The 26,743-nt window shown below is 39.0% G+C and overlaps 1 protein-coding gene across 1 annotated transcript in view; it reads left to right on the top strand.

The window, feature by feature from the left end:
- Positions 1 to 26,743, top strand: part of UPK1B (uroplakin 1B) — a 140,342-nt gene that overhangs the window by 56,586 nt on the left and 57,013 nt on the right. Inside the window, exons 2-3 of the mRNA XM_044073120.1 lie at positions 13,384 to 13,472; positions 20,067 to 20,267. Of these exons, the coding sequence (XP_043929055.1) occupies positions 13,404 to 13,472; positions 20,067 to 20,267 (270 nt within the window). The 5' untranslated portion in view covers positions 13,384 to 13,403. The remainder of the gene's footprint in view (positions 1 to 13,383; positions 13,473 to 20,066; positions 20,268 to 26,743) is intronic.

Below are 26,743 nucleotides of genomic sequence, written 5' to 3'. Positions count from 1 at the left end.
CTCTGGTTTTCTCACCTCATACTGTCCCGCAGTATGTATTCTCTCCTCATTTGTCATCTTCTGCTTCCACAACTGCTTTGGTCAGATTTCTTTGCAATAGAAGACCCTGGTTGCACCACTGTTTGCCCACCTTCCTTTTCATCGCCTTCAGCATTCTTCTTTCACACACTACTTTGTCATTTTGTGACTGTTGGCTACATTATTACTGATTCTAGTTTTGAGTACCTCATTCTTTGCATGTGTTGAATGATTGCCACAATACTGGTGCGGCAGTACCTCATTCTTTGCATGTGTTGAATGATTGCCACAATACTGGTGCGGCAAGTGCAGTGGTTAATATTAGCATGCTGACTTGCCATATCACCTCTACCACTTTTGAACAGGTTGTGTAGCACTCCACATGGGGATGGTGGTGTCAAACAGTTATCCATTTGTTTGTGACTGCTTATGAATGGGCAGTGATACAATATCCTGTAATTAAGAAAGGACGATTGTGCTTTCAGAGCTGCCTACTTAAGAATTGTTGAGGGAGAATGGCCAGGAAATTCATGAGCTTAATGTGCAAATGTATACTGCAGTCTGTCAGCACTCTGTTCCGCAGGTAATAGACAAGGATAGTGATGCCTCTCTCCCTATAAATGGCCCATCTCTGTACTGGAAGATTGCCAAATTCCAGTAATAACGGCCACGCAGGTAAAAAAACGCACTCTCCAAAGCTAAGAGTACAGCATCCATGGGACCAGATGACATCCTGGGCTGTGTACAGTATGAACTGGCACCTCACCTCATGTTTAATCATAGCCTCACCTCCAGTTTTGTGCCCACTGAGTGGCGCAGAGCTACAGTTATCCCACTCCACAAGGGGGGATCCACCTTGCATCCCAGAAACTACCATCCCATCAGTCTGACAAGCCTTATCTGCAAGACCATGGAGCGTATTATCATGGATCTTATAAACAAAGACATTTGCAACCTTCAAACACTGGACCTCACCCAGTTTGGGTTTGTGAAGGGCCGATCTTGTCTCCTGAACCTGATTGATGTCTTCAAATCAGTCACCAGAGCCATGGACAAGGGTAAGGTGGTCCACACAGCCTATCTAGACCTTGCCAAGGCCTTTGACACCATCCCCCACTTTGGAATCCTAGATAAACTTACTAAGCTGGGCATTAATCTCTGCATCACCCAAAGGGTTGCTAACTGGCATACTGATAGAACCCACACTGTAAAAGTAGCCAACTCCAAATCCAGCTCCAGACAAGTGGAGTACCTCAGGGTTCAGGCCTGGGAATGTTCTTGTTTGGTATCTACTTCTCTGAAGTACAGGCCAACACTAAGGGACTCTGGCTAACAAAGTTCACAGATGACTGCAAACTGGGAGCCATTATTGAATCCCCAAATGATGTGGATACTCTGCAAAAGGACCTTACAGAAACATGTGCTTGGTGCCAGAGCCATGGGCTCAAGCTCAATGCCAAGGAATGTATAATTATCCCCTTTGGGGAAAAAACATGTACCTGTGAATTACCATATAGGCGGCAGTACACTAAACACCGAAAGTGTGATAAGAGACTTGGGGACACAGGTGGACAGTGGTCTCATCTTAGATAACCACATCGCCACAACAGTCAGGAAATCCTTCTAATCACCAAGGGCTTTTCATCCAGGTCATTGCTCCACTGTACTCATCCCTCATTAGACCCATTCTAGAATACAGTGCCCCTTTTGGTATGTACCTCTCAAGGCATCTGCAACAACTGGAAAGGACGCAGAAATACTGCACTAAAAGAATCACAGGCCCAAAGCAGATGCCCTACGCTGACCACCTTAAACTCCAGCTATAATCTGTCGCATATCCACTCAGAGGTGATCTCTGCTTAACATACAAGGCCATGTCAAACCCAGAGCTGTTGGACATGCTACATATAAAGAAATCCCCAATCCCTCAGAGCCACATGCTCCAGGGATCTAAACCTTGGTCATCACAATAAAGAAAATATGCTGGAGGGATAGGTTCCTGACCCAGAGACTCCCCAGACTCTGGAATAGATTGCCCATAAATGTCAAGCAGAGTGCCTCTTTGGCCCTCTTCAAAAGGAACCTTGACGATTGGATGGGAGAAAGGAAATTCACCTCTGGGATCACGTCAGTCGCCCTGCTAGACAGGGGTCCAGGGAAGTAAATAGTGTGGGAAGAAATAGCCAGGGAATTGTTATGGCTATGCTTGTATAGGCCCTAGGGCTGATAGCCTAGTACCAACCTATGAACCTATGCTGAATACTGATGTACAAAAGGAATGTCTGCATTTCTGAATGGAATTTATAATATACCATCTGATGTCACAAGTATTTCCAACTGATGCCACACTTATGGTGTAAAAGCACAGCAGAGAACAGAAATTTGTTTTCTGCTTTTGCTTTGCTGTCATTCCCAACTGCTATTTATAAGAACTAGCCACTTAATTGTGATGTGGCTCATTGTTGGGTGCTTCATTCTGTGGAAGTTGTTAGGATGCAGAACACGACGTGTGTGTGTGTGTGTGTGTGTGTGTGTGTGTGTGTGTGTGTGTGTGTGTGTGTGTGTGTGTGTCTTTATTGTTTATTACACAGACATGTATGTTTTTCTGGGGAAAATTTTATTTTCCTAATGTGAAAAGGGTTTGCAAATAATTTCAATGCTGATGTACTTCTCAACAGGGAGGGGAAGTTTTCTGCAGTCAGAAGCTGCACCAAGGACATGTATGTGGATCTGATCCTAGGTATTATTGGAACCAGCCAATACGCCCGCTGGTATTATGGAATCCTGTACAAATCTGGGGATTCCTTTCTACTTGTACTATGTATGGAACGTTATGACTATACCTCCTTTCTACTTGTACTATGTATGGAACGTTATGACTATACAATGGGTAAGACTATGTACAGGGTCTCATTATATACAATTGTTTATATATTGCTTACTGCTTTTGGTAAACTGCAGTAGTTGTCTGAATCTGGCCCTACTCTGTGGTGTACAGGGTTTATGACTTACACCCTGAGTAACTATATAAGCAGCGTTTCCTTGATTGTGTCAGAGTAAGGTGAAAAGGGAAAGGATTTGGGCATATTCCTTTAAAATAAAACTTGCCTACTCTGAGGGTTGTGTGCCTTCCATTTTCTTAAGTATCCGCTCTGTTTTTTGAAAAGACTGAGGGTTGTGTGCCTTCCATTTTCTTAAGTATCCGCTCTGTTTTTTGAAAAGACTTGGTGAGCTATACTACAGTGTTGCTTGTACTAATAAATGGTGCATGGAACAGCAGCCTTTTAACAGTAAGAATTTAAAAATCAGACTCTCAGACATCCTTAGTATAGAGCCCTGTGATGCTCCTTAGTTTGTTGCCGCTGCAGGGGTGGGAAGGTCAGTAGACTGTCTAGTGCCCCAGCATTAGTTATTGTTTTCACTCCAGTTCCCCCTTTTCACTGCTGCTGCAAACTTGTACTTGGTTATGTTAAATGTGGAGGGGGTGGCTGTAAGGTGGCACAGTCCCATTCAATTTTATATATAATATGAGATAAAACGCCCCTCTTCTGAGAACTTCTCGAGACCAGTTACTTTGGCTTAAGGATAGTTGCTTCTAAAAACATCACCCACAACATGAAGCATAGTTTGCTTCAAAAAAGCCAGCTTTGGTATGTAGCAAAAGATTGCACACATCTTTGCCCTCAAGATGGAGATAAAAGCTAAGATGCAGAGCTGTATAACAAGGAGAGGTAATCAACCCCCCTCCCCTTTTTCTGAATGGGTTGAGGTGTCAGGTTTTTGTCACTTGATTCACTACCCCTTTCTTGCCCTCTTCAACAGTCATGCCTGCGTACAGCAGGTCTTCTCTCACACAATCCATTAATCTCTTTGCTGGATATTTATTTTCTCTTGCCTTCTTCCTCTCTCTCCAAAAGCCTCTTGCTTTGGTCTAGCCACCATAATTTGGCTTCTCTTCCAAAAGCCTCTTGCTTTGGTCTAGCCACCATAATTTGGCTTCTCTTCAGTTGGAGCTACTTTGGCTTCTGCTGTCATTTTTGTTTGCCCTCTGTGTACATCTTACCAGACATCTTAGTTGCTTTACCTCCCTCTCCTCAAGCTTCTTCAATTGCTCTAGTTTTACTGCACACATTTCTGTACCACACACAAGTACTGGTTTAGCTTCTTTAAATGTCCAGCTTTGACTTCCTCATTCAGACTTCTCTTCTTTACCACCCTCACAGATGATACTTGAATCAATTGGCCTGTTTCTTTTTCCCTTCTATGTGATTTGCTGCCATGATAACTGGTCTGTAGTAAAGTTTATCCTGTGTGGCATTTTGCATTCTGTTGTTTTCCCTCCGACCTCTAGTGAATCACCAGTATGAGCTGCGTGGGGTTCAGCTGAATCTAGATGCTCACTCACTGCTACTGCAAACCCCTATGTGAGTATAAACACTGTTCATACTTGTGTATATACACCGTGCACTATTTCTACCATTGTTTCTAGGACTTAAAGCCATAATAAGGTGGTCCACATAAACTTTCTTTGGACCTTGTCTAAGTCAAAGAATCACTAAGAGCACCAAGTCATGTGCTTGGTTTACTGATCTCTGCTGACATTGCAGAGCCCCTGGACTAGGTTTATACTCTTGGATTTGAATAGCTAGATCTGTTAATGTTCACTAAACATTTATTATAGCGTGAAAAAAGATGCACCTAAAGCCACCAGAACAGACACCAATACAAAGAAATTGATCAATGACTGCAGTTTCTTGTGCAATACATTTTCTGATTACTACAAAACAGAGCCAGTCAGCAGGGAAGTGAAGCTTCAGCTGAGAGTTGGACTCTTCTTGCAGGTTAAGAAAAACTTTTTGTGCCCCATCCCACAGATGATCAAACCTGTATGCAAAGAATGTCACAGTTAAGGGAAATTTCACATTTACCCAAAGTTCAAAAAAACTTTTGCAAGGAAACGGCATTTCCACACTGGTGTGGAAGCACTCTAATCTTTGTGTATGTCACAAATTCATTTTAAAATGATGGGATGGGAAGTTGCACGTGGGTCCTTTCCAGAGACTCTTGCATATTTTTCTATTGTGGTAATAGTTGTCCTAGTTGCATTAATCATTACAATATTATTGCTGAACCAACAATCACTGGGGTGGTGGGGGAGGGGATCAGAATAGTCTCAGGAGTGCCGCAATAGCTGTATTCCAGCAGCTGTACAGTAAGAGTGAACTTACGATGACTGTGACCCTCACTTAGACTACATTCTACATCTTTATCACAGTGAATGGACAATCTGTGCAGTATCATGCAAAGAAATACTATAGCACAGTGGTAGCCCATAATTGTGTCTGACCAGTTTGACAAAACTTGTTCACCTACCCCCAGCTTTGTTACCTGGGAGTTGATAATATCAAGTAAAGGGAGCAATGACACTTTAGTGGTGGTAGGGAAAGTGTTGATTTTTTTTACTTTTTCATATTTATCTGCAACATGGTATGGTTCAGTTCCCCATATAATTTGGTACTAAAGCCTTTTGCATGTGAATTATTTGCTCTTTGTGGGTTCGGAAAAGCTGTTCTTAGTTCGGCCGATCCTTCTTGGCTGCAGTAAAATTCAGTTTTATCAAACTCAGTGTGGCTAAGGACAGATATTTTTCTTGGGTGCAGTTAAATTCAAATTTTATCAAACTTAGTGAGGCTAAAGACAATTATGTATTCTGCTACTATATAAACGGCATCTGCAAAAACTAGTGACTGAGGATCATTGTGAAATTGAACTAGATTAGCTTGATTGGGTAGAGTCACTCTGCATGCTTCCAGTGCAGTTCTACGCCTTTTGTATAAGCAATTGGAGAAATCTGATATTGAAAAGTAGAGAGAGACTGTACAAAGTGTGCATTTGTCTATTTAGTACAATGGACAAACGAGAAGCTTCCTATGTTTTGCAATAGGAAGGTTCTCCCACTTTATGTATTGCTGTCGCCCAGTCCTCACTGCTGGACTCAATTGTACTGTGATGTGGCTAGGGTTGCCAATTGTCCTGGATTATTAATGTGAGATGGGCTTAATGGTGTTCTTGAGGCATATGTTTTTCCTTTTCTCCTCAAGAGGAAATGTACTAAATGCCAAATACTGGACATTGACACAGTTTTAGAATAGTTATACCTGTGCTTGCCTTTTGCTTTCAATATTTGAAAATTGTCCCAATTTTTGGGCCTCTGTGCCACTGGCTTTGTCCAGATTTCTCTCTCTGAGATTGAGAGGCATGTACCTGGAGTCCAGGCTGCTTTTAATATGAACATAATTTAGTAATGTGATCAGAAGAACACAGACTGAGGACCTAGTGATGTTTTACTGAAGGGGGTTGCACTAAAAACATAATGTGGTCAGAAGCCTTGTACTATTACATCTCTGTCACTCTCCTACTTATTCACTAAAACAAAGTTTCCAACAAAAACATCTCTAAAACAGATTTGCATTATATATAATGCAAATATTTTAATATGAAAGCTCCATTTATGATCTTTTATTAATGTGAAAACTGCATTTAAAGAAGGAATTTTTCAGATATTGATTCCAGTCTATTCACATCTTCATTTAAAATAATAGTGCATTGGGTAGATGCTGCATGCCATGACATTTAAATTATATTCAGCTTTAAATTCTATTTGCAATAAAATGTGCAGTGACATAAGCAGGAAGATATCCAGTGCTGCAAATGTCTGATTATAGCAACTAGTTTTATTCATACTGTGACCAGTTTCCATAAATAGTATCACAAGTTTAGTTTCCCTGTTTTTAACCGTCATTAATGTTATGAATTTGGAAGACAAATCATTTTAAACAGGGAGTATTGGTTAGATGTTCAGCACAGAAGAAACAAATTTCCACCGAAGCTACACTTTCTCACATTTATGCTCTTGTTTTGCCTAATATATGCATATCCCATTTATGAGTCCAATTTAACTTGAATTAGAAATGTTTCCCGATTTCCTTTGTGAATCTACTCCTAACCTCTGGTTTTGGAGAATCACCATGGAAGTTGCCACAGAGTCTTTATCACTCCATGCACAATAAATTCAATTGTATTATGGGTGCTGGGGGAGGACTGTGACAAAGGCAGCTGGGGGAACATGCACACTTTTTGCAGGACTTCTTATAAGTTTTGATAAGTGTCCAAAGACTTGCACAAATTTGTGACCTGACAATTGTCAAAAATTGAAGTCATTTAATACCTTCATCTAGATTTCACAATTACCTTTACCTGTTGGCCATTGCTACGATAAACTTGAGCCCCCTCCCCTCTTTTTCCTTTTCCATGGTTTTCTTAGCTTAGTACATACTTTTAATAAACAGACGGTTACTTTTAAAATACTGGCATTCTGAAGATGTCTTTCCATTTCACTTTTGCAGTATTCATAACATTACGCATCCCCTGCCTAGGGCATCCCAACATCTGGCCAGTACACCAAAGCCGTAAGGTATGCCATATATGTTGCACTTATGCTCCTTTTGTAGCATAGGGCATAAAGATGATGTTCAGAGGTACTTTCCTCAGAACTTCTTTGCTGTTAGTCTGAATGCCTATATTCCGTTACCTGCAGATAAGTGCCCCATTGGGGTTCCTTTTTTACTTGTCTTTTTATTGCTTGTCAGGTTTCATGTCATCCAAGATGGATAAATACCAGTGTGAGAGACGGATTCCCCATAAAGACCACTGCAAACAGTGTCTGTTTTGCTTTGGTGCCTTGCATGACCATATGTCTTGTTCCATCTGTCAGGCTTTTTTGCCTAACACTTTGCATAGTAGGCTTTTTTCTTTAGCACTGTATCTTGAGAATTGGCGACTTAAACCTCTCGTGAAAGATATGATGGAGGGAATTCCCACCCCAGTGGACAGCTATCGGGGAAGAAGGCCAAGAAGCCTAGGCTGGAATCTTCCACTGTTCAGCCTCTGGACATTTCTTCCAAGGTGAGTGAATGCCTGGAGAATCACCTGGCTTTGTTGGATTCCTATGCCGTGACCAGGTTGGAGGCTGGTGGGATCCGGCTTTAAGCACATCCGAGGAAGCTTTGTAGATGTCCATTTTGGATGTTCGGGGGGACCATGGTTTATAACTTCTGAGGGGCCTCTGGGTGTTAGTCCCTACTACTACTATTGAATGTTGTACTGGGTCAGAGCCTTCCAGGTTTTCTAAGGCAGAGGTCCCATTAAAGAAAAAAAATAGCATGTTTCTCCTGTCCCTAAGGATCAGCAGAGTGAGTGGCAGGCTTTCACTCAGGGGTTGTTTAATGCTTTGGCATTGAAACCTGTTCAGGGTGTTTCTGTTACAGCTTCCCCTTTGTCTTCTACTCCCCTTAAAAGCATGTGGGAGCAGGATTCCTCTGAGGAGTAGTTGAATTCTGATAAGGAATCCATTGCTTACACTCACAAATGTATTCTCCTTCGGACTATGGGCCAGAGGAATAGTCATCTACCTGTCCTGCTATTCCCTTTGAAGCAATACAATCTCCAGGATGATGGAGGTCTATAAAAAGGATTGTGCTCAGGTCTCTGATATTCAAAAGAGATACTATGAGTTGCTGCAGATGGAATCTCCTAAACCTTCTGTTCCTTCTGTTTTGTTGGATGCATTTTCCAATGCCTGTAAAGCTCCAGATTCTCAGCCCCCTGCTCCCAATTAATCTGATGGGTTTTATAGGGTGCCTGAGGGTGCCTGAGGACTGTTTAAGTGTCCTGATGCTAACCACTTAGAGATGTCTGTAGCCTCTTGACAGGCCCTCCGTTGTTTCCTTTGCTCAAGTTGCTGATCCCCAATAAAGACAGTAGAACCATGGAAAGCCTAGGTAAGGTTTACACCTCAGCTACCTTGGCTTTTAGGGCAGTTAATTCATACCCATATGTCCAGGTTTGTGCTTGCTCTCCTATCCCAGACTTGCCTGGTTATATGCTCTTTCCCTGTTAGGGACTTCTCCCAAATGGCTTGTCATTCCATTAAATGTAGTTATGATGCAGCATATACCCCTTCTAGGGCTGCTGCTTTTGTGTCACTGATGAGGAGGTATTCTTTGCTTTGGCTACAACCTTTACCTGATGATATCCAAGCAAAGTTGATGGATGCCTTTCTTGAGACTATGATAATAAACACTTGTAGGGACTCGAAACACTCCTAGAGAAACTACCCCAATAAGCTAGCCTTAGTTTGCAGGCAGCCTTGCCCTCTTCCTCCTAAGGGCAAAAAGAGTGGCAAGTGGGCCCCTCCTGCTAAGGCTACATAAACTTCAGGGCCTCAGAAGTCTTACTTTCCAGGTAAAAAACAGGTGCTGTCTGACTATCCTATTCTTCCCAGCCACACTCTCTGTCCCTGTTTGTCTGCAGGTTAATCAGGATTCCTGGGTTCTGTCCATTATTCGCCAGGGGTATTTATTGATATGGAAATCCCTTCCCTTTTAGGAGTCTTCCTCAACCCCCTCTGGAACAACTCTTCTTTTTACCAGAGGTGCTTCAGGACCTTTGACTCGGGGGGGGGGGGGGTAGGTACTACTCAAGAGGTGCCTCTGTCCCAAAGGGGGGGCGGGTGGGGGATTTACTCCAGGATGTTTTCCAGTACCCAGAAAGGAGGATACTTGGCACTGATTCTAGACCTCTCTCATCTAAACACTTTTCTGAAGGTGCCCAATTTCTGAATGTTGTCCCTTCAGACTTTGTTCTCTCTCTTGCTTCCCCAGGCTTGTATAGTGTCTCTGGATCTCAAGGATGCTTATCTCCACATTCTGATCCATACCCTTTTCAGGAAGGTTTTGCGTTTCTCTGCTTACTGGCATTTTCAGTTCTTTGCTTTGCCCTTTGGCCTTTCTACTGCCACAAGGGTTATTCACCAAATGCCTTGCTTCTGAGTGCTTTTTGCAGGCTTCATGGGATCCAAGTTTTTTCCTACTTGGACAACCTGCTTTTTTTCAGGCATGCAATCCAGAGATCCTGTTGTAAAATCTTTGCTGTCTCTCTTGTTCAGACCCTGGGATTTACATGAAGCTTCTTCTCAGATTCCTTCTCAGGACAATGTTTTTGTGGGTTACAGGATTCAGACTGTGCTGGCATCTCTGCCTCCTCCCAAGGCCTTGATCCTCATCTCTTTCTTTTAAGCTCTTCTTCCTCTGGCTTCCCATTACAGCCAGGATGTTTCTGAAGACTCTGTTTCATGGCATCCACCATCCCTATGCTCCCTCTTGCCAAACTTCACATGAGGAAGTTGGTTCCTGAAGTCAGTTTGGCTTCAGCATGCACATCCCCTAGAATTTTGTAGTTTATCTCCTAGCTTGTTTCAAGAAATAACTCCACTGGTGGATGCAGCAGTTATCCTTAAATTGAGGGCTCCATTTTCATCCCCCTCTTCCCTATCAGAAGTTGTTCACAAAATGCTTCAGATGTGGATGGGGAGCAGCTTTTGGATCCCTAAAGGTGCAGGGGTCTGGTCTCCTCCTCAGTGTCAAACTGATGAGAACCCTTCTGCTAGTTCTTCAGGCTTTTCATCCTCGCTGCTCTGGACCTCTCAAGGTGTTTACAGACTACACCACAATGATAAACAAAAGGGGGAACAAAATCTTATATTTTCCAATTGGCACTCCTGGTATGGTATCTTGCTGTCCAGTATGAAGTGATTTCTTCAGGCAGTTCACATTCTCTCAGGTCTAAACATTGTGGAAGACACTCTGAGCAGGTACTTAACTAAGTCCCATGACTGTATGCTTCACAGGGATGTCCTTCTGGACATAGTCCTCCACTGGGGTACTCCTCAAGTAAATCTATTTACTTCTCTGAACAGACAACTTCCTGTCTTTTGTGCCAGAGTCCCAAGTCCTCTGGTGTGGAAGGTGGACACCCTTTTTTTCTTTTTTCTTGAAAGGGGGGTATTTCTTTGCTTTCCCTCCTCTTCCCCTCATTCCAAAAGTCCTGGTCAAAATTCAGCAGAACCCCCCAAAATCTTGTTGGCAACTCCTTTTGGCTGAAAAAGCATTGGTTACTTCCCCTGCATTTAGCCAAGGGCAACCATCACAAGTTACCTCACAAGGTGGACCAACTCTCACAAGACAAGGGATCTTTTATTCATTCCCATCTGTCTACTCTTCAACTAACTCTGTGGGTGATAGCAGTTTGATTCCACATAGACACCTCTCTTCTGAGGATGTGCTTGGGGTCCTCCAGGAATTTTTGGTCTCTCTTTTAAACCATGGATTCACTTTTGTGGATGGTCCTTTGGTTCTCTCGTGTGTGAATTTCTCAATGCTGGATTGGCTTATTTTTATATTAAGGCCCACTTATCAACTATCTCTACTTGTCTGCCTTTATGTCCTCTTAGCTTCTAGGTTTGAAGCTAAATGATTCCTTAAAGGCATCCTTCATATTAGGCCTCTGAGGAAAGCCTATTCCTCCTCTCTGGGATCCTAATTTGATTTGGAGTAATCGACTCAGGCTGCTTTTGAGCCTGCAGCTTCAGGTTCCTTGTAACATTGTTCTTTGAAGACTGTTCTTTTGTCAGCATTTACTTCTGCAGACAGGTGTCTGAGCTTCAAGCCCTTATGGCTTGTCCTCCTTTTTTGGTGTTTCATAAGGACAGGTTGTCCTTGCATACTGATCCTACTTTTATGCTAAAGGTGGTGAATGAGTTACCCCTTAATCAGTCTATTCATTTGCCAACTTTTTTCCCTTCTCCAAAGTCTGCTAATAAGGTGCTGTACACATTGGATGTGCATAGACAACTGATCTTATTTGGATAAGGCTAAGACTATTAGGAAATCTGATCAGCTCTTGGTTTCTTTTCATCCAACCCTTTGGGATTAGCTGTATCCAAGCAGACCATTTCTTCTTGGATTTCAAAAGCTATTTTTTTGTTCCTTTCATGGCAAGAGCCTTCGTATTCTGTAAAGGCTCATTCTACTAAAGCTGTGGCTTCTTCTGGTGCTTTTTTTTTTTTTTCCCCTCAAGATTTTGGATACTAACTCTATACTTGAGCCAGCTACCTGGGCTTCTGTGTATACTTTTACCAAGCACTACAGGTTGGATGGAATTTCCAGAACTAGATGGTTTTGCTAGGGCCATCCTTCATGGTTTCCTAGGGAGCTATGCTGGTCCTTCCTCCTCCCAAGTTTCTTATTGAGCTTTGGCACTCTGTTATGAATACTGCAACAGTGATATGGAAGGACAGATCTAGGACATTTGCTCGACTGAGCAAATGTCCGAATCCATAAAACTGGACACACTTAGAAGCGCTTTTATCGAAAAAGCGCTTTCATTAAAAGATGTGATGAAAAAAACATTACATGTACTGTGCCCCCCACACACCCCTACTTTAATATTCTCCCACTGAGACTGAGAAAAGGGAAATTTCCCTTACCCACACCATAGTACAGCCTCGGCAACAGTCCTACTTCTGTGAAAAGCACTTTTGCATAAGTATGCCCGGCCATTTGGATTTCGGTTGTTTGCTCAGTTGAGCATACGTCCTAGACCTGGAAGGGCATAGTAAGTAACCTTACCATAACAGTAGATGTCCTTTCCTTCGTTGTTTCAGTATTCACTCCTTCCCTCCTCCCCGGTCCGTTTTTCTTCTGTATGTACTGGTTGCCTCTTAGTTTTCCTGGACTGACGTTCCTACTGGGATTTTCAGTTCTGAGGATGGTACTTCTATACATCACTTTTATACCCTATGCTATGTGAGGGGCATACATGTGACTTATGGCATACCTTAAAGCAACATAAGACTTTGGTATACTGGCCAGACTTTGGGTTGCCCTAGGATGGGGATCTAGTGAAGAAAGACCTCAAACATTATAGTAAGATTTTACACAACTGTACTTTTTAATTTTATTTTCTTTGGATTCCTTTTGAATATTACCTCACTTTTTAATACTAATATAGGTATTGTCTCTACTGTGCAAGTTTACTAGGTGCAGTTTCTTTCTCAATCCTTTTATAGCTTTATTTATGTAAATAGCTTTTCTTTCTCTTTCAATTAGGGATAACAGTTCACCATATGCTTGTCAATGATGTATTTTTTGTACTAGAATTTCAGTAAATAATTAGAATTGGGATCAGGGAAGGATCACTAAACTAATGACTAGAACCGAGGGGTATGATAGTATTAAAAAGTTTAATATTTTTGGTTAATTTATTGAAAGCATGGTATTTCTTATTGATTTTTTTTCAACCTTCTTATAAGAACTAAGTATATTTTGTAATGCAGCCTTGTAAGCTTAACCATTTTTTTTTTTTTTGCTTTTTTTCGCTGCCTTTCCCTGAATTACATAACTAGTACAATATTTTAAATTGGTCTCTAACGTATCTCTCAACTTCTATTTTCTTTCCAATCTGCAGGTCCTATATAATCTATCAAGATGCCGAAGGGTGATAGTGGTGTACGCTGCTTCCAGATTGTACTAATTTTTGGCAATGTTGTAATTGCGGTAAGTGAAATTTAAATTGTGTACCGTGTGTGTGTGTGTGTGTGTGTGTGTGTGTGTGTATATGCGCGTGTGTATATGTGTGCGTGTGTATATAATTATTTTGAACATAAGTTACATACATATGTACCTTCTAATAGCTTTACTTCAGAATGGCAAACAGTCTTGCCTCAGTAAGTATACAGTAAATCTGTATCATCATATCCACATATTATTCGCCCATTCTGTTAAGAATAAAAAATTGCTTCAGCCTTGCAGATTCCACAGTTTCAAACTATATTCTACCCCACACATACTAGGGTCTTCTCTTCCTGTTCTCTTTTTATAAGAAGCTCTTATCCTTGTTATGCTACCATTCATACATAGCCTTCAATCATTTGCATTCATTGCAATCCAGATGGGATTTTTTAAAATCTGTTTATGCACTCAATTCCGTCTCTTCCTATTTGTGTTCCATGACTACACAATTTTTCCTTGGTGCCCCAGTAGTATCCCATGGGCTGGAACCACAAAGCACTCTGTCCTTTCTAACCTTAATGGTCTCCTTGCCACAGATTTCTCATTCTGTCCACTCTTCCAGTACCACACTGCAATACCATTAAATTTATCCGTATACCTACATTCTGTTCAACAAAGCACCAGCACTGCATTGCATCTCGCTACCCTTCATTCCTCTGCAACCTCTACCATTTGAATTGCCACATCTGCACATTGCTTATTTTCATTGTCATACCTGCAATATTTGGCAGCATCACACTGTCATTTTCTGCCCCAGCCTTTTTTACCACCATTGCAATATTCTCAAGTGAAAATCAGATGCTTGTCCTATGACCTAGAAAGTTTTTTTCCAAATTTCTTGCCATACCTCATCCCGTGGCCATATTTACTCTCTATCTACCAGCTTCTTGTTAGCTTTACTTTCTCCATCAGGCCCCTTTCAAACCTCCTATCCTAGCACTTCGTTAATCTTCTTAATGGGGCATTTAACAACTTTCTCTCATTGTCTGTTCTGAAATCTAAATTTCATACTTAAATGTCATCTCTCAGCCCAAATTTCTTTTGGACTACTGTAAAATCCTTATTCCTTCTGCTGTCCAGGTACCCATAAATATTTGATATCACAGGAAACAAACTTGACCATCTCCCTCCCCCAAGTTGCACCTAATATATGAAGCAGTACACAGGCATCAGGAAATTAATGTTGCAACATTTCCCCCAGATTCCTTTCTTCATTTAACCTGGTTAGATGAATTGCCCTGGACTAAGGACCCATTTAAGCCACAATCCGGACTAAGGTGACCAAAAGAGATTCATACATTAAAAACATAATACACTGAAGAAACAGCAAAAACAGACATTTACAAAATATGTTTGAGTTACTCAATCTTTGTGCAGGCTTTTCTCTAATCAAAAGAAGCATCCTGATGAAAGCCTTTATTCCCCCTCTAGCCATATCATAGCTAGCAAACGGTTATTTGCACTACCAAACTGTTATTTGCACTAATCCTGATACCAGGGGTACAAATCTGTGACTTAAGTCTCCATGGACCTACTGTTGCTCATACTTGCTATGGCCTCTTCACCATAGTACTCCATTTCAGAGTCAAATACCTTCTGCATGTCCATTTCATCTATACCTGACACTCATTTTACAAAACGCCAACAGACGAGCAAAATCTGCTAACTGTTTCCAGTGGTTTCAGTGACGTATATGGGATCATCAGTTACCTTCAGTAAATACTCTTCCAGTTCGGCTAATAAAATCCTAGCAAATAATTTCTGATCTGCACTATAGTGCAGTAGACTATATGTCTTTGTCCCTCTTTCCCCCTAAAATATCTTCCATTTGATGATGGTACCAGCCCATCACATGTATGTATCATTTGGTCACATATCTTTTTTTTATCTCCATTCTCCCTAATCCTTTTTATAGGTGATCAAAAGGCTAATTGGCTTGTCTCTGCTGTCCCTCTCTTTTCATACATCTTATTGCCTACATTCCCTCTTTCACTGTATGCTGTCCCTCTGTCCTTAACTGCAAGCCATCTTCACTTGTTGAAATCTCCTCTGGTTCTGCTAAGATTTGTATAGCTCCATTGTCTGGTATGCTCTGCTGAGCTTTGTGTAGGAATGACAGGAAAATGTAATCTAATCTAGAAGTGCAACTTTTGTCTAATTTGTGTGTGTGTGTGTTGTGTTTCCATTTCATGGATCAGAAGTAGAAACAGGAGTCCTTAGTCAAACAGCTTAAAATCCATGCACAAATACAAAATGGCATGGCTAAAACTTATTAATGTGAGAAGTCTAGCAATAACGTACAGTTAATACTTGAGAGAAAAATAATTTTAAATTTGTGGATGAAAGGAAGACGCTCTTGGTTCTGGCATTCAGGTGCCAGTATTGTTCTGTTTAACCAACAGCAGAAAAGAAGTACTTAAGGGTAGTAAGTAAAGCCACAGAAGGCGATATCCCTGTAATAATTGTGCATCTTAGGAAAAGGGCACCCTTTAATGGATGCAGTTGGAAGTACATGCATAACATGGGTGAACTTAAATTCTGATTAACCCCACACATGCGCACATATAAACTACACCCCACCAGACTGATTTAGAAACAGAGTATTACTCTGGACAACTATGTCCATTAAATTGATAGTTTAGGCCTAATTTAAATCTCTTAACTGAAATGGCCACGGAAGCAGTTTTATGCCACTGCTGAAAAGACAGAAATGCAATTCTTAACTGAATGGCCTATGACTTTGCGGAAATGTAGACTTAATAGGAATGGGAGATTTAATGTTTTCTAAGTATAATTAAGACCTGAGGTAATCTGGCAAAATAAGCTAACCACCTGAATTCAAGAAGAATCTAGATGCAGATGATGGGTAGAAAGTTACAAATGATGTGGCCTACTACATGCGCTCTTGTGGTAGTAGCTTGCAGCACTTGTTTGTGCCACTTGTTTGATAAAGCCAAGTAAGTACTCCTACTTTTGCAGTAGCCTGTTTCTCCTGCTTCTACATAGCCTTCCCACACCTGACCCTATAAAACTATATAGCCCTACTGTCTAACCTTAAAACTCCCACCCTATCCTATCCAGAGTCCTTTGTTCCCTAAACCTAACCTCACTGATTTCCTAACCCTAAAATTCTCTACAGCAGTCTGCCCAAACTTATTTTAGAGGTTGTGTACAAGGACCAACTGATATGAGTTACTTAGAGGTTCCTTGGTTTCGAAAGTGTGTTTCGAGTTGTGTGCATGGCTGGCCTTTGGCATAGACCAACTAGGTGGCTGCCTAGGGCATTGCTCTAGCAGGGGCACTGGATGGTGTAAACGGACCAGGATGGGGTCATCAGATGGTATGGATGAGTGCTGTGGAGCCCTTTTGCCTAGGGCACCCTTTGACCCAAGGCCAACCCTGGCTGATTGCTTGTGAATGGAGGGAATTTTGTTCTTGTAATTGTACACAAACTGCCCACACTTGGAAACACCAGGATTTCCTGGTTATTAATGAAAAGCCTATTGCTGGTTTTACAGTATGAAAAAACAATTAACCTGTTCAAAAGCAGAAATATATTTGCATTGGTCTTTACTACGAACTTATGCAAGTTCACCCTCTTTAACAATCGGTGAAATTCTGTGCCCACAGATCTGCTTTTAATAAAGCTGTATTTTGTCCTGGTTACTCCCATCCTCTAATGAAGGCCATAGAAACATTATTATGCACCAACAGGACAGTGCAGAATTGTCACTGCAGACAATAGTTTTCCAGTGTTCCTTTACCTCCCAGCATCATCTTCAGTCATTGCTAGCATTTCTCCACCCTTACTGAGAAGTGTCTGAGGAGCATGTGCCTCAACCTGTTCCCTTAAGCCACTGGCTGGTTTGTAAAACTATCCAAATACCATACTCTATGGACACAGTAAAATAGTTCTATATTCTGGCTTTTTGACTGCTTGAGTTGCTGTCTTCCTGGCCTGTCAGTATTGGTAATTGTCAAATCTGGAGACCCTCTCCAGTATTTAGAAGGCCCTTTTCCTTAACTTGATACTTTTCCTCAAGACTCTCAGATTGCCACCATAACCACAGACTATATTTTTTTAGACTTGGATCCTTCTTCAGACTGGACAGTGTGGAACTGAAGTTCCAATCAGACTTCATGTCTCAACCCCTCTTTTACATGGGATGAAAATCTTCCATCAATGACAGTTGGCTCCCCTTCCAGTGCAGAAAATGTCTGCATGGAATTCCTAAGTTCATAAGTTTGGTAGTAGGCCATCAGCCCTAGAGCCTATACAAGCCTAGCCATAACAATTCCCTGGATATTTATTCCCACAATATTTACTTCTCTGGACCCCTGTCTAGCAGGGCAACTGACATGATCCCCGGGGTGAATTTCCTATCTTCCATCTAATCATCAAGGTTCCTTTTGAAGAGGGCAATGGAGGCTCCCTGCTTGACATGTATGGGCAGTCTATTCTAGAGTATAGGGAGTCTCTGGGTCAGGAACCTATCCCTCCAACATGTTTTGTTCATTGTGATGACGAGGTTTAGATCCCTGGAGCGTGTGGCTCTGAGGGATTGGGATTTCTTTTAGTGGAGCATGTCCACTAGCTCAGGGTTTGACATGGCCTTGTATGTTAAGCAGAGATCGTCTCTATGCCACAGAGTATAGATGTAGGTTTATTTTTCCACTGTCGGCATATGGCATCTGGTTTAGGCCTGTGATTCTTTTAGTGAGTTATTTCTGTGGCCTTTCCAGCTGTTGCAGATGTCTTGTAATGTACATACCATATGGGGCATTATACTCTATAATGGGTCTAATGAGGGATGAGTACAGTGGAATAATTACCTCTTTTCTGGGTGAAAAGCCCTTAGTGATGAGGTGTGCCACATAGAAGGATTTCCTGACTGTTGTGGCGATGTGGTTATCGAAAGTGAGACCACTGTCCACCTGTGTCCCTAAGTCTCTCATCACACTTTCGATGTTTAGTGTACTGCCACATATGTGGTAATTCATGGGTACATGTTTTTTTCCAAAGGGAATAACTATACATTTCTTGGCATTAAGCTTGAGCCCATGGCTCTGGCACCAGGCATCTGTTTCTGTAAGGCCCTTTGGCTCCCAGTTTGCAGTCATCTGCGAACTTTGTTAGCCAGAGTCCCTTAGTGTTGGCCTGTACTTCAGAGAAGCAGATTCCAAACAAAAGTGGTCCCAGGACTGAACCCTGAGATACTCCACTTGTCTGGAGCTGGATTTGGAGTTGGCCACTTTTACAGTCTGGGTTCTGTCAGTAAGCCAGTTGGCAACCCATTGAGTGACCTAGGGATTTATGCCCAGCTTAGTTTATCTATGATCCCAGAGTGTGGGATGGTGTGAAGGCCTTCGCGAGATCCAGATAGGCTGTGTGGACTGCCTTACCCCTGTCCACAGCTTTGGAGACTGATTCGAAGAAGTCCATCAGATTCAGGAGACAAGGTCTATCGTCCCTTCACAAACCCAAACTGGGTGGGGTCCAGTGTTTGATTGTTGCCAATGTCTTTGTTTATAAGTTCCATGATAATGCGTTCCATGCCCTTGCAGATAACACCCTAGAAATGCTACAGGTTTACATCATACACGGCACTCCTTACTCCAGAATGCTGCAATAGGAGGAAGAGAATATCAACATACGTTTGCAGGTTCAGTTGCCAAGCTTATGACCTGTTTTTATGAAACTGCTACTATAATGTTTTTTCTGTCTCCACTGCAAGTGTACAACTGAGTTACAGTAAAATCAAATCTCCATTTTAGTAACTGATGCAAGTTAGATGTAGTGCTTACAGTCTCATCGGTTTGGAAATTTCATTAGCTTTCTGGATATCTTGGAAATGCTGTGACAGATGTACATTTTTAATAAGTGAAACTAGAATGGTAATACCAAGACACAACAAAACCTATGGCACTGTATTTTTGTTCTACAAACAGATGTTTTGCATCCAAAAATGTATTAACACCAAGACACAACAAAACCTATGGCACTGTATTTTTGTTCTCCAAACAGATGTTTTGCATCCAAAAATGTATTGACATGTCCTATGCTTCACTCCATGTCTTTGGGTTCCTTTGAGTGATGTGCTTGCCTTTTGCAAGATCATGGTGATGGCACTCCATATGGACAAAAACATTTTAGTCTTTCCTGAGCAATGGCTTCATTTCAATCCATGCTTGACCTGTTGCAGTTTGAAATGAAGCTGTGTTTTTGAGATGAATTTTAATACCTAAAGAATACTAAACTGGAAGATGCATGAATGCTAGATAAAGTTGTTGCAGATTTACACCTGATCTGGTGGACTATATGCTGATTATCACCTCTGTACACTTAACTGTTTATAGCTTTGAAATGTTAAAATATGACTCAACTTAATGTCGACATGTTATCTTGTTTGGACAGGTGGAAATGGTGCACTGCTTCTGTATCAAATGTTTTTTCTTCAATGGAGTTGTAATTTTTGTGTCAAATTGTGATATCAAAGGAGCCTACATTGTCAATAGCAAGCTATGAACACTGATTTCTGACTTCAGTTCATTACAATTAATTTTCCCTTTCCTTGACAGATGTGTGGGCTGGCACTGACTGCAGAGTGCATCTTCTTCCTGTCTGATCAGAATGGTTACTACGATTTACTTGATGCTTCCTACAATGACGATATTTTTGCAGCAGCCTGGATTGGGCTATTTGTTGGCTTCGCATTTTTCCTTCTGTCATTTATGGGTCTGATCGGTGCAATGAAGTCCAATAAAAAGTTACTGTTGGCGGTAAGATATCTGTGTGTTGCCAACTTAAAAAATAAGTGATTATGTCTTACTTGTTACGATCTTCGTTTGTTGCAAAATCCTAGAATTCATTGATGGTCTAAAGGCTAGCAAATTGATAGTTGCATTCCCTGGTCTATTCTTCATTAATGTTTCTCAACTTAAATTTGAGATCCAAGATGCTCTTCTTTTTTTTTTTATTTTTTTATTTTTTTTATTTTCGTTTTCTCTTTGCAAATACAGTTGAATAAATTCCATAGTATTTGTATATAACATCTTAAATAACCATGTACACTATTTACATCAGCCTGACACTATAACTGAGGTCAATATATACAATTACTTTATAGGTATAACATTCCAGTTATCTGAGTGTTAAATCTGTTCAGTTATTGTAAAGTGTCGATTAATGATTGGACTTTTTTCCATGGCTTAATAAATGGCTTAGGATGGATGAATCCTTAATTCTTTAATTTTAATTTCCAACAATGCTGTGGTCTTCAGTAGGCTGTAGAAGTCTTCCAAAGTCAGTGTTGTGATTGTATTCCATCTTCTTGTTATTACTTGAGATTGCAAGTATTGTCCAAACTAGATACATATTCGACTCATTCAAATGAGGACCTTCATACACATTTAATAATACTAGAGCTTTAGACAAGTTAAATGATTCATTTAAATAAAGCTTATAAAAAGTTTTTAATACCATTCCAAAATGGCTTAATTTTAACAGTCAAAACATGTGATTCCATTCTGCATTGTGTATTTGCTCACACCTCAAACATATTCCCTTTGTGGAAGAAATCATTTTAGTATCCAGTATTATGTAAAGGATGTATGCTTTATTGATGATAAAATATTTGATTTAATTTCTTCAGTTAGCTGTATTTGATTTAATTTCTTCAGTTAGCTGTAATGAGTGTCCTTTTGTTATATAATTGCAAAATGAGGATTTGGGTGTCTAGTTATCAATATCTTGTAAAATTTCAATATGCTATGCTTGAATGTTTGTATGTTTCTATTGTTTGCTAGGAATCATTTCTCTATATATTTTATGTAGATAGCTCTTTGTAACTATGAATGGTTTAAAAAGCTTAGTTATGTTATATTGCATACTAATACACATGTGCCATGGCAAATAAACTATTTGATTTTTTTTTTTCTAAATCAAATTCATTTATTGATATTACAGTTAGTAATTCTTTGCTATTTGTAATATAATTTGGACTTATCCAATCTGAGATGTTTAGATATTGATGCTTTTATATATGTTTCTATATCAGGAAAGTTTAATCCTGCCTGTTTCCATAGTCTGATATGATGTATTAAAGCCATTCTGTTTCTTTTGGGAAACCATAAAAATTTTATTAGGAGTGTTCTTTGAGTATATTCCTTTCTGTTAACAGTTGTATTGCCAAAGCTATATATAGAATCATGGGTAGTAAAACCATTTTTAAACTGTAGTCTGTCTTCAAATGTTAATATTATTTTGTTCACTTTTCCACAGAGATTTTAATTGTATTGATGATATTGTAGTTTTTTTAGACTAATTCATTATTATCCTTGCATAACTCAATTCCTAGATATTTTAAAGTAGATGCTCGTTTCCCTATAATGTGATTCCCCTTCGTCTGCAATTTTTTTATTTAAAAATAAACATTTTGATTGATTTATTGAAATGGAGTCATGAAGTCCTGTAAAATGTGTCAATTAAAATAAATTTTATGATGTCTCTTGTATTGGATAATGTTAATATGTCATCAGCAAAGAGCATTACTTTAGAATTGTATTGTTCATAAACATCTACTCTTTTGATTTTTGTATTGTTACGTATTACATATTGAATCTGCCAATATTTGAATAGCCAAAGCAAATAGAATCAGTGACATGGGACACCATTGTTTAGGACCCTTTGTTATATGTATAGATTCAGAGGTGAAAAGGACCTAGCTCAACATGCGCTAAATTATTATTTGTGTGTGTGTGTGTGTGTGTGTGTGTGTGTGTGTGTGTGTGTGTGTGTGTGTGTGTGTGTGTGTGTGTGTGTGTGTGTGTGTGTGTGTGTGTGTGTGTGTGTGTGTGTGTGTGTGTGTGTGTGTGTGTGTGTGTGTGGAAATTATATATATATATTTATATTTATATATATATATATATATATATATATATATATATATATATATATATATATATATATGGTGTGTGTGTATACATACATACTTATGAACAAAGGAAGGAGGAAATTCAAATAACACCAGAATTTTGACTAAATAGTCCCAATTTAAGGAATCAAAGCCTTTCCCTGTCTTAGCCAATTATGAGCGTTTCTTTATTAATATAATCTATAAGTGCAATGATTATTTTAATATTGTCGTGTGGGTCTATGATATACAAATCCAGTTTGATTATTATTTATTGTTTTGGATAGTGGTATTTTCATTCTGTTAATGTCATAAGTATCTTATATTCATTAATGATATAGGTCTATATGAGGTACAGAGGTTTGGGATTTGTTTTCCTTTAGGATTGGTGTGATTAATAAAGCTTGTGACTGAATTTCTATTATTGTTTTATGGAAGAGGGATAGTATCATAGGTTCATAGGTTGGTACTAGGCTATCAGCCCTAGGGCCTATACAAGCCTAGCCTGGCAAATTCCCCCCGGGCTATTTTTCCACATTATTTACTTTGGACCTGACCCTAGCTTAGAGGGTGGACTGGATCCCTGGGGTGAATTTTCCCAGTCCCCATCCAGTCTAGAGGCACTCTGTGCTTGATGTATGGGCAATATTTCCAGTCTCTTGTGAAGGAAAATTTATATATTTCCATAATTATGCCATCTATACCTGGAGCTTTATTATTTTTACCGTCTTATTGTATCTGTAATTTATTTGTAGAATATGGGTGCTGGAGATCTAGTTTTAATTTTTCTGGTATTTTTTTATATTGTAAAATTTTCATCTAGATTTACTTGATCGATATGTATATTTTCCTTTTGGAAATGTTCCATATAGTGATTTCTATAGGCAACGTTCCATATAGTGATTTCTATAGGCAACAAGAATGTCACCTCTATCCAAGACACATTTCCCTTTCTCTTCGTGGAAGATACTTTTAATGTTATTAGCTTTTGATTATATATTGATTCTTGTGGATAAATTATGTAGATATTTGGGAGAAGTGGCCAAGGTATTCATTTTTAGTTTTTCTGAAGCAAAACTAGTTTTGTGTGTTAGAATTTTGTTGTATTTATTGTTTAATATTTTTTTCTTTTTCATCTCCAAATGATTTAGATTTTTTTCAGCTTTTACTGACAAATGTCTGGATTGTAGATCTAATAATTCAGAATCCCATTCTCTGATTTTTTTTTTTTTATACCAAGTTAGGGTTTTACTATGTAAGCTTTTAATGAGTCCCATATCATCATATTTATCTCTGGTGTAATCAATATCCAAGAACTGTAATTTAGGTAATAACCAGCATCTGAACTATTTTATATGCTGGACGTCTGGACTTAAAGATTAATGGTTTGTACCCATTTTGGATTAATGGTTTGTACCCATTTTGAAGTTTTAGTATCAATGAATTATGGTCTGAAAAGGGGCAGGGAGTGATTGAGGAATTAATGATTTTAGAGTGCAAGTCAAAGGCAACAAATATTTTATTTATTCTAGTTTGGGTACCAAATCTGTGATCTTGGATGGGAAAACAACAAAGGTTATCATCTTTAAATTTAAAAGAACTACAAGATGAAATGATTCTACCCACTTGTTTAAAGCTTTTGATACAGCAGATGTAAGCAATGGTCTTTTATTTGTAGTTTCAGAAATGTCAAATATACAGGTCAAATCTCCTCCTAATATTAAGTTGCCTTTTATAATAGTGGAAATGAAATCAAAAATTTTTTTAACAGTTCCTTATCCAATGCCTGGAAGTATAGATTGGCTAGGGTCCATATTCTGTTATATTTAACTATTACTAATGCCATAAGGCCTTCTTTATCTTCATACTTATAAAATGATTTCTGGGTTAATCACATTTGTTTTCCATGAAACTGTTACCCCTTTTGTCTAAGTGGATTGCGCCAGTATCGTATATTCCTTAGGATTCCATTTGTAGTTGTCATTTATTATGAAATGAGTTTCTTGAAGGAAGACAATTTGTGCATTGTTCAGTTTTAAATATTTTAGTAGATTTGATTTCTTGATAGGATTGTTTAAGCCATTGGTATTTTAAAGATGATAAAGTTAAATCCATCTTGGGTTATTTAGACTATGTATTTTTTGTTTTATTGTGACTATTAAATATTTTCCTCTTAACTATATATGTTTGAGTTTTTAAAGGAAATTGTCAGTTTGTTTACCAATAAAGTAATGTTTTGGTCAGGTATACTAAAAATGTTTTTGTGAAATAAATTTAAATTAATCAATGTTGACAAAAACTAAGATCTGCACTAGCCATGGAATGAAAATTATTCCTAATTTGATGTATAAACCTAAGTCCATCAGATTATCACTCATACCTTGACAATCCAGAACATCTGAGCTCAATGAATTGAATTATCATATGGAGAATATTTGTAATAGGAATAAGCAGCATTTATATTATTTTGAATAGATGTAGTACTATTGTAGATTAGATAATGCAGTATATAAATGTCTACTTATTGTAGAAGCAATTTAATATAATATTTACATGAAAGCTAGATGACAAGCATTTCAGTCATAGTAAAGTAGGATGTATCCTATATAAAACCTCCGTAAAGGACTATAGTGCACATTTGCTCAACATATTCACCCTTCTTGAGGAAGTCTCTCAAAACTTAATAAATAGATGGTAATAATATTTATACCTAATGTTTTATAATATAATATATTTTACTGGAAATATCAGAAGTTATATTTCATTGTTTACCAGCATTTAAGTAATCACTTTGTTGCTAACCTACTTAAAGCATCATTTGTTTTATGCAAACATTGCTGAAAGTTAGTTCTTTTTAATTATCGGTGCATCCCTCTCCCCCCATTTCCTACACATATACTTTCTTATTATAAAATGAGTGAAATTATAGCTTAAACAAAAAATTCACTTATTGTTAATGATTACAAGTTCCTTTTCCATATTCACAAATTTGCAATTTTATGGCATATACTAAAAGTTTTTAGATTTAAATGGCAACATTCTGTTTTTGTATAATCGGCAAAGGTGAGTGATTATTGTCAGTTTAATACTATTTGTTCAGAATGTGGTAGTTACAGTCTATAACATTTCTAGTTCAGGCTTCTATTGTTTCCCTTGAACAACTGTCAATTTGTCATGTATAAAACATCTGTTACCCTGGTAACAGCTTAAGTATCATGTATGGTCAAGATGTGGTGTTAAAACCACAATTCAAGTTAAAGCAATTATATGACTTGGTATGCATATTTACTTACATAAGAAAATAGAGTCTACTTTGAAACAATTAAAACTAATAACATCTAATTTCATAACATTGAGACCAGAAAATCTAAAACCCATAACATCAAATTTTATAACATCTAACATTATAAATCACAATGAAATGACATCCCTTCCACATATAATGACACCAAACTATCAAATGCACTTTTTTACTATGTTTCTGCAGGGGGGCAAGCCCCCTGCACCCCCCCATGTGGGGGGGTTCTGCCCCCCACACCCACCGTAAATTAAATATACCAACTCCACTCTCACTACAATGGGGAAAAGGTTCATTTCCTAACCCCACTGTAGCAAGACCTCCCTGCAGAAATTTAGTAAAACATGTGCTTGGTAGTTTGGTGTCATATGTCGTTATATGTGGAGGGGATGTTATTTTCATGTCATTCGTACTGTTGGATGTTATGAAATTCAATGTTATGGGTTTTAGACATTTTGGGTTTTAGATGTTCTGGTCTCTATGTTATGAAATTGGATGTTATGGGTTTTAGATGTTTTGAAGGGGACCCAAGAAAATCATCATGCTTCCCCTTGATGTTCAATAAGTTAAAACAGTAGTGTTATTGTACAAAAAAGCCCATGTTATAACATCCTGTCTTTAATATCTAAATTCAGCAGACTTCTCCATCCCATATGACTACATATCCCATGTCCAGATTTACCAAAAATCATACACTACACAACTACTGTATTTTTTTATTTATTTTTATCAAGAATCAACTTAATGAGCTAAACGAAGTGTTGGGAGACCATCAATATGTGTGCATGTGGTTTAAAACAGCCCTTTTATTATATATATTTTTTAAAACTAAAAACATCATTGCAGAGAATCATCTTGGAGGCTTCTCAGAGCCATTAAGCATTATCGTCACTCAATGTTGCCATAGCAACCTGGGAACATCTGTTTCTATTAATGTTTCTGTGTACTGCATACCTGAGGCAAAGCTTCACTTCACTGCAACATCAAGCCTAAATGCTGTCCCTTACTGAGAGGCAGCAGCCAGGAAAAGAACAGAGCAAACGGAT

The sequence above is a fragment of the Protopterus annectens genome, chromosome 5.part1 (assembly GCF_019279795.1).
Source record: "Protopterus annectens isolate FY-2018-M chromosome 5.part1, PAN1.0, whole genome shotgun sequence".
Taxonomy (NCBI): domain Eukaryota; kingdom Metazoa; phylum Chordata; order Ceratodontiformes; family Protopteridae; genus Protopterus; species Protopterus annectens.
This window is presented reverse-complemented; position numbering and strand designations above follow the sequence as displayed.